At 36.2% G+C, this 17,806-nt stretch overlaps 1 protein-coding gene across 1 annotated transcript in view; it reads right to left on the reverse strand.

The window, feature by feature from the left end:
- Positions 1-2,449: 2,449 nt before the first annotated feature.
- Positions 2,450-17,806, reverse strand: part of TBX20 (T-box transcription factor 20) — a gene marked incomplete at both ends in the record, with an annotated part of 50,663 nt that continues 35,306 nt past the window's right edge. The window contains 2 exons of the mRNA XM_082847071.1: positions 2,450-2,790; positions 5,107-5,219. Coding sequence (XP_082703197.1) covers positions 2,450-2,790; positions 5,107-5,219 — 454 coding nt within the window. The remainder of the gene's footprint in view (positions 2,791-5,106; positions 5,220-17,806) is intronic.

A 17,806-nucleotide genomic window follows, 5' to 3' on the forward strand; every position in this document is an offset into this window, starting at 1 on the left:
AATACCAGATACTTAAAAAGTGTATCCAAGAATTTCAGGTGTGATTTTCCAAGAGCATGCTTTGGTGTCTTAGTCTTTGCTCTTCTCTAAGTGTGCTATTTATTTTTAGTCTTACGTTGATTAATTACAAAATAAAGTTATGAATTCAGGACGTACTAGCATAAAACCATATTTAACAAAAAAATATAAACGTACTTTTGAGACACACCAATTGGGAAAAATGTCAAAATAGTGTTAAAATGATCCTTTCATGCTTGTTGAAAAGAAAATTCAGATATGGATTTGCTTTAGTAGACCAGTCATTTATTAGGGTATTAAGTAGTATCATGTAAAATAGTATTTACTTTTGTTATTCTTGCTTTAAGTAGCAGTACTCTGTATTAAAAGCACTGACAACAGGCCAACTATTAAACATTAAATCCCCATCCTAAGCTCTGTGGATATGTACTTTAAACATTATGCATAACTACTTTTTTAAAGAAACGCACACCTGTGCTGTGTCTGAAAACAAACTACCTGTGGATACTATAGCATAACATGGAAGAAGTTAGAAATAAGCCTACCGTGTCTGCCATAGGACTTTGAGATGTTTGGTTAACGCAGCTGGTGCTTCTCCATAACCAAACCTTGGAATACAGTGGAGAAAGTCAATTGCAAGGTCCAACAATAGCATCACTTAGACAGGTTGTGCCAATTACACCTTGTTTCACAGGCTGGAAATGCCCAAGAAAGTCATTTGATATGGAAAAGCCTAACATTAAAACAAACAAATAAAATCCCACTTGAGTTTGATGTGATAAGTATATTACATTTGACTTCCAAATACACCTCTACTCTCAGCAGCAAGATTTCCCATCTCTTTGAACAGATTCAATACTTTTGTAGTTAGAATGAAGTAGAATGAATATTACATTAAAAATTAAGAATATTGGGGAGCTTTGTGAAGAAGACAGGTTAAATTCTATAGCTAGAATGCATTATATCTAAAATTGAAGGACTACAAATTTCATTAAACCTCTGTTATTAGGGAAATGAACTGTTGCAAAATGCCAAATGTACTACCGATTGTAAATGCTTAGATATATATGGCTCAAAAATAATACAGAAATTATATATAACTACAATATAATTACTATTATAAATAATAAAAGAAGGCTTAAGAAGATAGCAAGAGTTGAAAATAAAGTGGATAAATCCTTTAGATTTACTTATAAGCACTTCCAATGTTTCAGTCAGGGTGTCATTGAGTTAACATGCAATTTCATGCACCTAGAAAAATGGTAGAATTACTGAATGTAATACAGTGAGAAAAAAGGGCCAATCAGATAGATGGACACATACCTATTCGTGACCAAAGGTTAAGTGGTGGCTATATGGGCATTTAGAATGGTCATTCATAAATCCTTGTCAGTCAGTGGCAGCAGCTAATCAAACAACAAAGCAGATTTACTGAAAATGAGAATTTGGCCTGGTGCATTTTAACATCCATAAAGTCTCCCAAAGCTGAAGTAAAAATGAAGGGAGCTTTGGTACCCACGGCAGAAAAATTCCTTTTAGAATAGGGCAACCATCTTTTTATTGTAGTGAAAGAAAGTCTCATGCGTCAAGGTGTAGAGACTTTAAAGTGTCCCTCAGTGAATAAATCAGCAGTGTATTTAGAATGCAGCCCAGAAAAATAAAACCTCAGTTTTATTCGTATGTGGAAGATTTTTCCTACATAAATGGCAAGTAATTGCAAGAAAGAGAATTAGAAAGAAAGAAAAGACTGTGAAAAAGAACTTGTCAGGTACTGGCCCTTCAATATTACAGAAAGAACTTTGTGAAGTCATTACCACCTATTCATCCACAAATTAGGATGCATTAGCATTATCTCAGCTCCTTCCCCAGCAAACTAACACAAAGAAAAACTAAACATGCTTAAGCTACAGCACTACAAATACTTCTCTATTGGCTTTCATTTCTATAGGGAGAAATGGACTTCAGTTAGTCATTATGCATTATGGTATGTTATATAGTATTGCCTCTTTGAAGACTCTTTAACGTGTGGAAAGTAGAAAGAAAACCTATACATGTTGACTTTATACATTACTGCATTGACACAGCATTTTTAACCACTAGGAATAATGCATCTTAAGATTCATCTGCCTTGTATTATTAAACTTTCTTGGTACATTGATATCCAATAGTTGCAGGACTTAGGCTGGCTAAGAACTTTACACTGATTCTCTCTCAAAGCCAAAAGATGTCCCCCACTACAGATGAATCATGGTCCATGGTGCTTTCCCTCAGTGGTTGGTTTTATTGTGAGTCCAGCTCTCCTCTCTAATAGGTCCCATGTCTCCTGGAGAGCCCCGGCTCCAACACCCCACATCCCACCCACCCAACCCTGTCTTATATTTCCATACCCATTTGCACATTCTGGATCTGGATTCTCCTATTTTTAGAAGAGTCATACAAATGGCGTCATCACAGCAGAGGAATGGCGCAGTCCTTGGATAGCAGCATAGGGCCCCTGCTGAAAGTAGTGATGATACCGGGGCATGTGGAATGAGGGGAATGTTGGGCCACTCCCTTGCATGGAGCTGGCAATGGCCGATGGGGTTAGAGGCATCCCAAGTCGGCTATATGGTGGCAGAGAGCCCTGTATAGGGTGAGGAATGGGTGTCGCTATGGATGCTGTGCTGGTGCCAAGAGCAGTCAGGGACTGTGGGTGCTGAAATCCAGGAAAACTGGATGAAGATGATACCCAGGAACTGAGAGACAAATTATCAGATGTTGTAAAGGCTGATCCTGAAAGGAAAAAAAAAGTCTCATTAGACTGGAAACTCTACTCCAGTGTGCAAATCAAGAATTACATTATCTGAACAAATACCGTATGCTAACACATATATATGGAATCTTAAAAAAAAAAAAGGTTCTGGAGAACCTAGGGACAGGACAGGAATAAAGACGCAGACGTAGAGAATGGACTTGAGGACACGGGGAGGGGGAAGGGTAAGCTGGGACGAAGTGAGAGAGTGGCATGGACATATATACACTACCAAATGTAAAATAGACAGCTAGTAGGAAGTAGCCGCATAGCACAGGGAGATCAGTTTGGTGCTTTGTGACCACCTACAGAGGTGGGATAGGGAGGGTGGGAGGGAGACACAAGAGGGAGGAGATATGGGGATATATGTATATGTAAAGCTGATTCACTTTGTTATACAGCAGAAACTAACACAACATTGTAAAGCAATTATACTCCAATAAAGATGTTTAAAAAAAAAAGAATTACATTATCTGTAAGGGTCAATTTTATTTTTAAAATTATGTAATAGATCTATAATTTAAAAGAGAGACAGGTCAATCATGAGGCATATCTAGCTTTCCACACAAGAATATATCATTTATACCATATATGGAAAAGAGAATTTACTGACTTAATAGATGGCCTGCATACTCCCTGAGAGTGGCCAAAACACTAGCAACCTGCCTGAAGGTAATGACCTGATTCCCTTTAAAGGACTTCCAAATAGCTGATATCCATCCTAACCTCTGTAGCATCCCTATAAGTAAGGCTGGACAGACAAGCCTCAACAAAGCTACCTGGTTTCCAAAGCCACTATGAAAACCCACAAGACTGTTTTTCTTTTTTTTTCTTTAGCTTCTGTAACTCTTTTCTTTTGGAAATAATGAGAACATTTACTATGTTGATTACATTTAAGACAGATACACAAAATCCAAACACATTTTAATATGCCAGCTCTACTCAGCATAACTGAGCTATGTGGAAACAATAAGCACTGTCAAAAATAAAGCATAAATACTTAGAAATTACTCTGAAAAGAAATGCATGATACTTATTTGAAATTTTTCACACGACTCTATTGAAATAGAGATGTAAGGAAAGATTTTAATAATTGGAGACACATGCCATATTTTTGGATGAAAAATAAAAATTTTTTAAAAGTCATTTATTCCCAAATTAATTTATTGGTTGAGTGTAAAGCCAATGAAATGCCAATGTTTTTTCCCTCTTCAACTCGATTCTCAAAATTATCGGGACAAATAATGACAGAATTTAAAAATTTTTTAAATTATAACAAGGATAGATTTTCCCTACCAGATATAAAAATACGTTATCATGTTATAAAAACAAAATAATGCATTTATGAAAATAGCATAGTACTGAGCAAGATGAGAAGCCACATCAATAGAAAAGAACAAATTGTCACAATACAAAATAAAATATATATGTATACTGTATCATATATTTAGTATATAATAATATACTAAGTAATAATGGTAATACACATCATTACAAACTATCAGGAATGACAGCTTAGCGTCCATAATATTTTATTAGATATTTGACAAGTTGCAAGAGTAAGTTTTTCTTATATCACAGTATCCAGAAGTTTAAACAAAATTTGACACTGGATTTTCCAGTTGTATAATTACTAGTAGCTCATCTGGACTTAGCTATGAGGCATCATATGTTCTGACTGTTTATGCTATTCCATATCATGGACATAAAAATATGACAGAGGACTCTCCCCATGTGAACATCCCTGTGCCTGGGCACCCCCCTCTGGTTTCTTTTCTCTGGCCTCCCAGATGCAGAGGGCTCCTCTATGAACATCTGCAGCAAAGGAACTTTATAGTATTCCCCTACTCTCACCACCTGGGCCACCGTCTCTACGCAATGTGTTCACTAGGAGAATCTTCTTTTTAAAAGTGTTTTCCATTCTAGTCATTGATCCTAATAAGATATTCCTGATATAAGTAAAACAGATATATTCCCTGATTTTCAGACTGTCAAACTGAGGTTGAGAAAGACTAAGGGGCCACCCCCAAAGTCCAAATAGCTCTTTGGTAGTAGATCACAGACAAATAACTCCTGGGCCCTGACTCAGAGGCTCAATGTCCTTTTACTGGAAAACAAACTACAGGAAGGCTTTAGGCAGCATAATCACTTAAGATGCAAAGACAAAATAATGATCAGCCTCAGGCTGTCCCTTCCTGAAGAGGCTTCTGAAATACTCGGGGACAGTCTCTTCCCTGAGGGCTAGGAGTCTCATCACCTCCCTGTCCAGCAGTTGCATAGCCCAGAAGCAGTCTTACCTCGATTTTGTGTTGTCTGAACCTCATCCCCCAGCACATCCTCTTCTCCTCCATAGGTACGGATGGGTGAGCGGGCATAGGAATGCTTTTGAATCAGGCTCTCCACACTTTCCCTAGATTAGAGAGTGACACATCCTGAGTAAACTAAAAAGCTAAGTACTCAGAGAAGAAGAGGAGTCTTAAAGATGATTTACCAGTCAGTAAAACCATTTTATCAGCCAAAAGACCACCACTTCAGTAAAGAATCCGCCTTCCAATGCAGGGGCTGCAGTTTCTATCCCTGGTCGGGGAACTAACTAAGATCCCGCATTCCGCAGGGCAACTAAGCCCACATGCCACAACTACTGAGTTCACTCACGCGTCTCAACTAGAGAGCCCACGTGCCGCAAACTACAGAGCCCATGCGCTACAACTAGAGAAGAGAAAACCCACAGGCCACACGTTTCTAGTATTCTAGAAAACTAGAGAGAAGCCCGAGCCCTATAACGAAGAGCCCGCACATCGCAATTAAGACCCGACACAGCCCAATAAATAAATAAATTAATTTAAAAAATATTTTAAAAAAATACCACCACTTCAGGGAAAGATAACATTCAAAACATGTACGTTTATTTCATTGTAGATGCCTCAGAAACATGACCTCAGGCATATAAATACAAGAAACCTAACTGGACAGGATAAGGACAATTCCCTGAAATTCTACAAAATTAGGGTCAAAGGTGAACAAGGAGCTATAAAACCTGACCATAGGAATATGGAATTTAATGATGTGAAAAAATGACTGGTGAATTTACTACAAACAGCTGCAATCCTGTGACTTCATTAGCTAATGAATACAAAACAAATACTCACCTGATAACGAACTGCACTGATTGAACATCTGATAAAATACTGGCCCAAAGTTCAGAATATCATTAGTCATAAAAAAGACTCAATGTTCACTAATAAACCTAGTAAGTGCATAGAGTATATGACAATATGGGTAGTATGGATAATGGCCACTTTGAGATTCTTGTTGCTTTAAGACTGAAAATTATGGAAAACCTATGAAGGACACATAAAGGGCCACTAGGGAATTTAAGCCCCCAAATAAATTGGTGCATTGTCTTTGTAGATGGTCTTTCTCTTGCAATATAGTCTAAAAACCAAAGAGTGTTGTTAACTTTAAAAACAAAAATTATTTTGGTATTTGCCAGTTCAGCCTGCTGCCATTAAGAGAGAAAAACACCGGATAAGAGGTTTTTTTAAAAAATTAATTAATTAATTTTTTTGGCTGCATTGGGTCTTTGTTGCTGTGCACAGGCTTTCTCTGGTTGCGGTGAACAGGGGCTACTCTTTGTTGTGGTACATGGGCTTCTCATTGCGGCGGCTTCTCTTGTTGCGGAGCACAGGCTGTAGGCACACAGGCTTCAGTAGTTGTTGCATGTGGCCTTCAGTAGTTGTGGTACGTGGGCTCAGTAGTTGTGGCGCACAGGCTTAGTTGCTCCACGGCATGGGATCTTCCCAGACCAGGGCTTGAACCCGTGTCCCCTGCATTGGCAGGTGGATTCTTAACCACTGTGCCACCTGGGAAGCCCCCAGCTAGAGTTTAGCCAAATGATTTATTTGCCAAAAATGGAAGTTGGTAACAGATTAGCTTATACAGTATACATCTCCAAGAATAGCTGTGGCCTAAAGACCAACACCAAATTAACCACCAAAGGACAAAAAAAGGATTTTTAAAAAGTGTGTTGAATAAAGGACAAACCGAACACCAAATTTCATCTTGAGAGGATAAGGAAAGCAAATAAAATGTCATAATAACTTTTCAAAATGTAATACTTGTCAACATTTCACAGAGATATACAGACTTTACCTGTGAAAAAATACTAATAGTGAATTTGGTGTTCTAGAAAGCTTGTATACTCATACAGATTAAAGCATTGTGTCATATAGCATGCAAATGAAGACTTAAAGGTATGCCTAAAAGAAAAATTAATTCTAACAACTATTCAAGTTATATCTTTACTCCTAAAAGGTTTTAAAATAAGCATACAGTACCACCTCATGTAGCCAAAATCAATGGAATCAGGCAAAATCCAGATCCAGTGGATTAACATGTAGGTGTTTAAAAAAATGAGGCCATTCCATATCTATTGATATGGAATGATCACCAAGACATATTAAGTGAAAAAAGTTAAGTACAGAACAGTGTATAAAGTTTGCTACCATTTGTGAATTTAAAACAAGAAATATGTATGTTTGTATATGCACAGTATTTCCAGAATGTTCCAATTTCCAGAACAGGAAGCTGCGTAGAATAGGTTGTCTCTGTAGTGTGGAACTAGGGACCTACTGGAGCAATGATTCCCAAATTTGTCCCAAATACACTTGAGTTACCTAAAGCTCTTAAAAAACAACAACTATATTGAGGTAAAATTAATATACAGTAAGTGGCATATATTTAAATTGTACAGTTTGATTGATTTGGGCTTACGTGACCAGTGACACCACCACCACAAGTGAGATAATAAATGTATGTAACACCTCCAGAAGTTTTCTAGTGCCCATCATGCTCCCTGGTCTCCACCCCAACATACTTTTCCAAGGAAAACACTAGTATGATTTCTGTTCCTACACATTAGTTTGTGTCTTCTAAAATTTTATAAAAATGAAATCATACCTTATGTGTATCTTTTTATCTGGCTCAATTACTTTGAGATTCACATATTAATAGTTCATTCTTTCTTATTCTGAGTAGCATTCTATTGTATGGACATACTATAGTCTACCTGTTTATCTGCTGATGGACATGTGCGTTGTTTCTAGTTTTTAACTGTTACACATGACGCTGCTGCATATATTAATATGTATTTTTAAATATACATGATTTCTGTTCTTTTGGGAAAATGCCTAGGAGTGGAATGGCTGGATCGTATGGTCGGTATATGTGTAATTTTTTAAGAAACTGCCAACCTATTTTCCAAAGCAGTTGTATCATTTATTTTAGTATTCCCATTCAGCAGTGTATGAGAGTTCCATTCCTCCACATTCTCACCAACACTTGGTGTGATCAGTCTTTTTAATTGTAGCTATTCTAATACACAGGTACTAGTATGTCATCATAGTTTTAATTTGTGTTTCCATAATGACTAAGATGTTGCTCATCTTTTTATGTGCTTATTTGCTTCTATGTATCAACTGTGCTAAAACTGTTCAAATATTTTGTTCATTTTAAAAATTAGGTTGTTTCCTTATTATTGAGTTTTGAGATTTCAATATATATTCGGGATGCTTGTCCTTATAGGATGTATGACTTGCAAATATTTTCTCCCAGGCTGTGGCTTGTCTTTTCATCTTTAACAGTGTCTTTTAAACAGCAGAAGTTTTTAATTTTTATAAAGTCCAATTTATTGTTTGCAATTTTATGGATGCTTTTGCTATACTATCCGAGAATCTTTACCTAAACCAAGACCATAAAAGTTTCTCTTGGGCTTCCCTGGTGGCGCAGTGGTTGGGAGTCTGCCTGCCGATGCAGGGGACACGGGTTCGTGCCCTGGTCTGGGAAGATCCCACATGCCACGGAGCGACTAGGCCCGTGAGCCATGACCACTGAGCCTGCGCGTCCGGAGCCTGTGCTCCGCAACGGGAGAAGCCACAACAGTGAGAGGCCCGCGTACCACAAAAAAAAAAAAAAATGTTTCTCTTAATTTTTTTTTCTAGAAGTTCTTATAGTTTTAGGTTTCACATAATGATATATAATTTGCCTTGAGCTAATTTTGTATAAGCATGAGGTATGGATGGATGTTCATTTTTTGCTTATTGATAGCCAACTATTCCAGCACTATTCGTTGAAGAGATGACCCCGTCTCCACTGAATTACCACTGCATCTTTGTCAAAAAAAACTTCTTCCTCTTTTTGCCTTCTTTTAGGTTATATTTTATAATTCCATTTCATCTCCTTTGTTGGTTTGTTTATTATTTATAACTTTTGGTTTTTTAGTGGTTGATTTAGTGTTCACAGTAAATATCTTTAACACGTCACAATCTGCTTGGCAAGTGATAGTTACCACTTTAAGTATAAGACTCACAATAACATTACTTTTATTTCTCTCTTCTAACCTTTGTACCGTTCTTGTCAGACATTTTACTTTTACAGAAACGCCACACTACACTGTTATTTTTTTGTCTAAACAGTGAATTATGTTTTAAAAGATTTGAATAATATGAAAAAAATCGATCTACTTATTCTTGTAGTTACCATTCCCACTGTCCTTCATTCCTTTGCGTAGATCTAGGTTGACATCTGATATAATTCTCCTTCTACCTGAAGGACTTCCTTTAACATATCTGTAGTGTAATTTTGTGTGTCTGAAAAAAGTCTTCATTTTGCTTTTTTTTTTTTTCTTTTTTGTAATACATGGGCCACTCACTGTTGTGGCCTCTCCCGTTGCGGAGCACAGGCTCCGGATGCGCAGGCTCAGCGGCCATGGCTTACAGGCCCAGCCGCTCCGCGGCATGTGGGATCTTCCCAGACTGGGGCACGAACCCGTGTCCCCTGCATCGGCAGGCGGACTCTCAACCACTGTGCCACCAGGGAAGCCCGCTTTTTTTTTTTTTTAACATTTTTGCTGGGTATAAATTTCTAGGTGAGCAGACTTTTTTCTTTCTGCAATTTTAGAAATGTTGCTCCACTGTCTCCTCATTTACTTTGTTTCTGACAAGAAATCTGCTGTCATCCTTATCTTATCTACTATGTCTTTAATTCCCTGGTTGCTTTCAATATTTTCTACACTGGTTTTGAGCAATTTGATTATGATGTGCCTTGGTGTTATTTCTTAATGCTTCTTGAGCTTCAGTTTGTTGGCCCTCTTTGGATTGTGTGTTTTTAGCTGTCATTAAATTTGGAAAATTTTTGAACATTATTTCTTCAAATATAGTTCTTCCTTCATCTCCCCATCCACCTTTTAGGGGCTCCAGTTCTCCAGTTACACATATATTAGACTATATTAATTATATTATATATATTAGACTATATTATATTAGACTATATTATATTATTATTAGACTATATTAGTTTCCCCACAACTCACTGATACTCTTCATTTTTTAAAATTTAAAAAAATTTCTCTTTGCTCTCTGTTTTATTTTGGATATTTTCTATTGCTGTGTCTTAAAGTTCTCTAATTATTTCAACTGCAACATCTAATCTGCCATTAGTCCCATCCAGTGTATCTTTCATTTTATACATTATAGTTTTCATCTTTAGAATTTTGACAACAAGGTCCTAATGTATAGCACAGGGAACTAGATTCAATATCCTGTGATAAACCATAATAGAATTTTGATTTGGATCACTTGGGCCTCTTCCGTGTCTCTACTTAATTTTTGGCTATTTGGAATACAGTTATAATAACTGTTCTAATGTCTTTGTCTGCTAATTGTAATATTTGTGTCAGTTCTGGGTTATTTTCAATTGGTTAATTTATGGGTTATATTTTTCTACTTTGCATTTCTGGTAATTTTTAATTGGATGTCAGATGTGAATTTTATCTTGGTGGTTGCTCGATATTTCTGTATTCTTATAAATATTCTTGAGCTTTGTTCTAGGATATAGTTAAGCTACTTGGAAATAAGTGATCGTTTGGGGTCTTGCTTTCAAGATACGTTAGGTAGGACTGGAATACTGTTTAGTCTAGGACTAATTTTGTTCTCACTATTAAAGCAAAACCCGTCTGAGTATTCTATCAAATGCCCTGCAAATTGCAAGATTTTCCAGTCCATCTAGTTAGAACAGGCGTTATTTTTATCGCTGTATGGACACTAGGTACTGTTGCCTCCAGTCTTTTCAGGTGCTCCCTTCCCCGCAACCTCTGGTAGTTTCCTCACACATGTGCTAGTCAGCTCCCAGCTGAACACTCAAGAGGGACCCCCCTGTAGGACGTTGGCGTTCTCTTCTCCTGTGGTCTGTCCTGTGGATTCTCACTGTTTGCTTTCATTGAACTCTCAGCTCTGAGTGCTCAACTCAGGGAGTCTGCCAGGCTCAGCCTATATTCTCTCTCCCTGTGCCATGGCCTAGATACTCTCTCAGACTATAAGCTGGGTCCATCGTAGGGCTCACCTCATTTGTTTCCCATCTTTCAGGGATTACTGTCTTTTTTTGCCTTGTGTCCAGTATCATTTAAAAAAGCATTGTTTCATATATTTTGTGTGTTTCTTAGTTATTTAAGGCAAGAGGTTATATTTGGTCCTTGTTGCTTTACCTTTACCTGAAGCAAAGTCTGTCCTGAGGCTCTTCTAAAAATTCCAAAACCAGGTCATACCCACAGATCAAGTAAATCGCAATCTATGGGGTGGGACACAGGCTTCAGTAATTGTAAAGCTCCCCAGGTGGTTCTAGTGGAGGAGAAGGTGTGTGATGGATACTTTTCTCCATATATGCCTCTGTACCATTTGAACTTTGGACATGTTTATTCAAAATTAATTACAAATCATAAACTATCATAAGAAATGGTAACCTACCAATGGACAAAAAGAGAAGAACTGCTGGTCTAACGCTGATACTTGGGGAACTTATAATGAATCGATAAAACTTGTCATTATCATGCTGATTTTTATATCAATATAGTAAATGCATTGGAGGCAATGTGGTATATTGGAAATTTCATGGGCTTTAAAGTCACTCATCAAATGGATGAATGGATAGATGAGTATATGGACCACCTAAAACCATTTTCACATTCTAGTTTTGTTACTTCCTTAACCTCTCTTCATCTGTAAATTGGGAAGTCATTCATTCATCCCCCCCAAAATTATTTAGCACCTTTTATGAACAAGGCACTATTCTAGGAATTATGGAGACAGCAGTAAGCAAAACGTAAAAATCCCTGCCTAATGGGAGAGAGGGCTGGGGGAGAAGGAGAAGATGATAAGAAAAATATGTAGAAAAATGTGTAGCATATTAGATGATGATGATAGTGCTATGGAAAAATAAAAGTAAAGCAAATAATAGTGATAAGAACTATAACTATGAGAATTAAATGAGGTAAGGCATTTGAATTGCTCAAAAGTGGCACATAGGAGGTACGCAGTAAATATTAGTGCCCTATAAAAGTATATCTAAAGCAGGTAAAAATTCTATTCTTTTAGATTATATTTTTTTCCAGTTTATTTCACCCATATGAATAATCCTAATTCAGAATAACGTGATCCAAACAGGAGGATTTTTCTCAGTGATTGAATGTAAAAGTCAGCAGAAAACTTGAAAAGTATGTTATTTGCAGTTCTATTATAAAATTATACCTATCATAAAATATAACATTAAGCTTTAATGAGTCCATATCACCTGTTTAAAACTGTAACCTATTTTTAAAGATCCCGTGAACTTGTTGAATCCCTTGAGTTGGACTTGTTGACATGAAAATATTTTATCATTTACTAAGAGGCACCAGTAAATGAAGAAATTAACAGAAAGGGTAACTTGGCATAACATGGACCCTAACTAATCAATTTGCTAACTGCCATATATTTTAAGTTTTATATGCCCACACTCTGGTAATGTTGGACCCCTGTAGCCTTAACAGCTGAGTCACTTACTCAAGGACTTAATTCACTGTAATATTAGAGCATGACTGTCTTTTTGGGTAACTTGGGTCATTAAGAAAAACGTCAATTGAGATGAGTAACCTTTAATAAAATGACAACTATTACATACATTCAAGCTGATGTCCTTTTAGTCTAAGCCATGTGTCATACTGTTAATATTTAAAATGAACTTAGAAAAGAATTAGGTGGTTATTTTCACATGAGGAAAGAACTTGTTTCAGATACCCTAGAAAATATTTTCTCTTTGTAAAGTCATAAAGGAATGACCATCAATGAGCTGAAATTATGGATGGTGTATTTCTAAGGTGTATTCTGTTGCCCATCCTAGGCACATAGACTGCTCTATCCAAGCATTGGAGTTCAAAAGCAGAGTGTAGTATCTGCCGCTCTAAAAATGCCCTTATATAAAATCATTTAAACATTTTTCACATATACACAAGAAAAATTGTTTAAATAACACAATGAATCACTGCCTTGTGAAATAATTTGCTTTTCTATACAAAGTACATTATATTTATTTTGTCCTTGGAAGATCACTGGTATCATTACTTATTCTTGTCTCTAAGAGGGAGAAAAAAGGGATTTATTGAAGTGATTTATTTTTGTCAGGCCTGGAAGGGAACTGAAAGCAATGGCAGTTCTTATATAAAGGATGGCATAATTAAATTATTGCCTTTTAAGTGATTGAAAACAGTGGTGCAAATCAGGGCCGTCTCTTCGAAGATGTTACGAAGAATAGACAGCTCATGTTGTTTACTTTATGTCTAATCCCTGTTTCCAGCAGAATGAAAAGTGCAAAGAATTTATTTAGCCTGGAAGACTACTGTGAGGATTTCTGGAATACTGTGCTCTGAAAAATAAGGGATGACTCACCTAATGGGTTAAGTGACTTATGTATTACAAGCTAGGACAGTACCTTGTAATGCTCAGTTCTGTTATATCCCAAAGTAAGAGACAATAGTTACTTTGGATTTTAATAGATAAGTAAAATGGGTACCATTATTGAAGGTTGGCCTTTCTAATATCTAACACTAAATTATTTTTCTAGGCAAAAAGCATACATCATTAGGTATCTTTAAGAGATCTCTTCTGACTAATGTGTAACCATCAATTCCAAGACTAATATACATGTAAGAGACACAATCATAGCCAGAAGGTGGGCAAAATACAGGGTAGCTGCAATGATTATGTTGATTCTGCAAAAATGTTCAGAACTATTGGAAGTCATCTGAACTATCTGTTGAAACTCTAGATAAGCAAAACCAACATACTCTATCAGTATTGAACTGATTACCCTTCCTCTATCTCTGAAACTAGAGTACAAATTTCTTAATGATCAAAAAGCAAAACCTTCCCTTTTCCTTCACATTCTCCTTTGAACCATTGCTTTACCCAATATATTCCTCTTTAAATGCACTTACTAGATGGATGGCAATCATGTGTTTGCATGACCACCGTTACCACTACACTGTTGGCCTTTGAACGAGGGAGAGAACAATGCTTTCTTTATCTAGGCAGTGGTTCTCAAACTTTAGTGTATTATAGACTGAGTGTTTGTGTCCCCGAAATTCCTGTTGAAATCTTAATCTCCAATGTGATGATTTTAGGATGTGAGGCCTTTGGTAGACCATTAGGTTTTAAGTGTGGAGCCCTCATAAATGGGATTAGTACGCTTATAAGAGAAAGGAGAGCTTGCTTTAGCTTTCTGTTTTTCAGCCATGTGAGGACACAGTGAGAAGATAGCTATCTGTGAACCACAGGCAGGTCCTCACCAAAAACTGAATCTGCCAGCACCTTGATCTTAGACTCACCAGCTTCCAAAACTGTGAGAAATAAATGTCTGTTGTTTAAGCTACTCACAGTCTATGGCATTTTTGTTATAGCAGCCCAACAGACTAAGACAGTGTTCATCAGAATTACCTGGAGGGCTGGTCAAAACGCAGATTTTTGGACTCCACCCTAGAGTTTCTAATTTAGTAAGTCTGAAGTATGGCTCAAGAATATTATTTCTAGCGTGTTTCCAGGTAACGCTGATGCTACTGACCTGGAGGCCACACTCGGAGAACCGCTGCCCTAGTGTAGTGGTTACTGGAACCTGCTTAGCTCGAATCCTAGTCCTGCCACTTGCCAGTTGTGTGCCTTTGGTCAAATTACTTCACTACTCTTTGTCTTAGTTTTCTCATCTGCAAAATGAGGGATATTAATATGACCTAGCTTTTAGGGTTATTATTAAGATTTAATGAGTTAAATACATATAGAGAGTTTATGTTTGTACTTGGCATATAATAAGTGCTCAATAAATGTTTATAGGTAACAAAATTAAATCACTGTTATTATTGAGTATCAAAATCATGTGTTCCTAAAGCTGGTTACATAATCATAATCATTTTAGATGAAATTGAGACTTCCAGTCGCTATAACTTGCTATGCTTCATTTAAACCATCCTACAATATACATGTCAGAGAAAATTAAATAAAAAGTAAATATTATTTCAATTTACATTCTAACTTTCTCTCTTTCTAAATACAGACCCGGTAAAAAGCTGCATTCAGGGAGAAAATGATAGATCCATTAAAATCAAATCTAATTTACAGGAAACAAAATATTTAAAGTTGTCCGTGCTCATGAGTTTGCTCATGTTTACATCATATTTTACTAGTAGGCCTTTGTAAACAACTCCTTGTCACAATATTTTTCTAAAGATTTATGCAGATAATGTTATAAATTACTGGAAGACAATATATCAATATTTGTTGCTTCCACAAAGTACATAATAAATGAAAACTTTAGATAATACAATTGGAGTTGTATTATAAATCATTAATTTTAATTTGAGAACAGAAATATATTATGCAATACATTTTGGAAAAACAAAATAATCTTTTTAAAAGCTTTTAGATTTTAGCTTATTTTTATTTATGTGACTTAATCCTACTAATTTTTCTTTTCAATAGTAATACACATTTCTGGTTTTATATCATTATTAGCAACTTAAATAAGTAAACTGTACCACTGTGGAAAAAAAAAAATAGTTTCTTAAGTCTAACTGTTGTGACTAGAACAAAGGTCTCATGCAAAGTACAGATTATTCAGCCTCTAAAAATAAACTAGTAAATTGTGAGGCACGGAACAAATATCCTTTAGACACAGATAGAAAGAAAGACACAAGCAAGAAAAAAAGGAGGACAACTTATGACCGTAAGTCAGTTGTGAATAACTCTGCTGCTCTATCAAACCCGCTGATTTGTTTGAGACTGTTTTGTAATATAAATGTTTCCTCTTAGAAGCTGTGAATAAATGAGTAACGTTTTAAATGCAGGAACATAGCTTGCTAGTTAAAAGAATTTTGTGGTAACTACTTATATAATTTGAAAAGAAAAATTTAGTTCTGTTGAAAGTCATCCCTTCCTTTCTGTGGTGGTTGTTACCAGACTATTTTAATTTATTAAATTAATAGATTGTATTTAAAAGCAGACTTTAATCTGGTTACCAAACAAAATAACTTCCATTTTATGCATACAGTCTCTTATACTAACTCTGCCTTCATTGGAGATGATAAAAAGATGTTTCTTTACTAAGAAGCTGTGCGATCAGATTCCTTATCTGTGTCTGGGCTTTGCTTTCTCCTATAAAATGAGGGTGTGGTAGGGAAATGGTGGGCTGGATTAGATGATCTCTAAGATCCATTATGGCTCTAACAATTTATGAGTCTATAAATATATAAACAGAAGTAAAAATTAAAAAGAGTCATTTTGAAAAAGTCCAGTACTAGTTGCAAAGAACCCTGAGTTCTAACCCCAAATCTTCTACTAACTAATTGTGTGATCTGGCAGATCACTCTCTGGGCCCTACTTGCCTCATTGGTATAATGACAAAACTGGTTGGCTCCCCAAATCACTCCAGCCTTAAAATAAATGAAGCAGAGACCATTGTTACTAGCTTTTGCCATTTGCTTTCTTTAGTATTTTTACTTTCGAATAGCCTGCCTCTCACTGGTGGTGGCTGCCTTTAACATCCAGGGTTTTTTGTTTGTTTTTTTTTTAGCTGACTTCATTGAAATTATGTTTCACTTTTACTTTATTACAGACACTGCATAATCTACTTTATAAAAGTCTCCATAATACTCAAGTATAGTTGTATTTATGAAAGATTAAGGGAATTAGCAAACTAAGTTATGAGCCATAACCATTTCACTATTCACTAGGCTGTAGTTTAATCGATTTATTTTCTCAGGCAATACAATGCTCCCCCCATATATATATATATATATATATATATATATATATATATATATATATATATGTGTGTGTGTATATATATATATGTGTGTGTGTATATATATATATATGTGTGTGTGTATATATATATATATATATATTCTTCTGCTTTGCATAAATCAGTTATACTGGTTTTCTTCTAAAGATAGAATATAAGGAGTGATATGTGAACTTATGTTGTCGGCTATTTGGGTAACAACTATTAGGTTGGACTAATCAGTTCATGACACGCATGACTTCTTCAGGAGCCCTGAATGTCAGAATTTTCTTTTTCCCAAAGCTAGCCAGAATGCTTAGAAGAAAGCCCAGATACCAGCAGCAGGTATCCTAAATAGGGGAAGGTGAAGATGAGGAGGAGAGATGAACTAAGTACACAAAAGTATACTGCAGAAAGTCTTATTCTGGACCACATTTTAAGGAAAAAAGTGACTAATATGTTCAGAATTCAAAGGTAGAGGAGGATTTTTGAAAGAAATGGCTCTACTATAGGACATCTGGAGAGAGCACTGAGCAGGACTTCCATTCAGCTTCCCACTGAGTCCACCAAAATGATGCAAGTGCCAGCTGTCTGGATGGGACCCATGATGTAGAGAAGGAAAATCCACATAATCCTTACATTTCATTTCACCATGATTTTCCACTTCTCTGCCTCTAAGGTCATCAGCAGAGCTTCTGACAATTTAAAATTTATTCTGTTGGCAAGCTCACTAGAAGTTAGTGTAGGGAGGGTCTTGGATTGTACTCCAAGGACTCCTCATTCTAAGAAAGCATGAGGTACAAGAGGAACAAATGGATAATGTTTCAGAAGACTGATGCCACCTTTCTGTCCCTTCACATC

Source organism: Leucopleurus acutus (genome assembly GCF_964270905.1).
Source record: "Leucopleurus acutus genome assembly, chromosome: 9".
Classification (NCBI taxonomy): domain Eukaryota; kingdom Metazoa; phylum Chordata; class Mammalia; order Artiodactyla; family Delphinidae; genus Leucopleurus; species Leucopleurus acutus.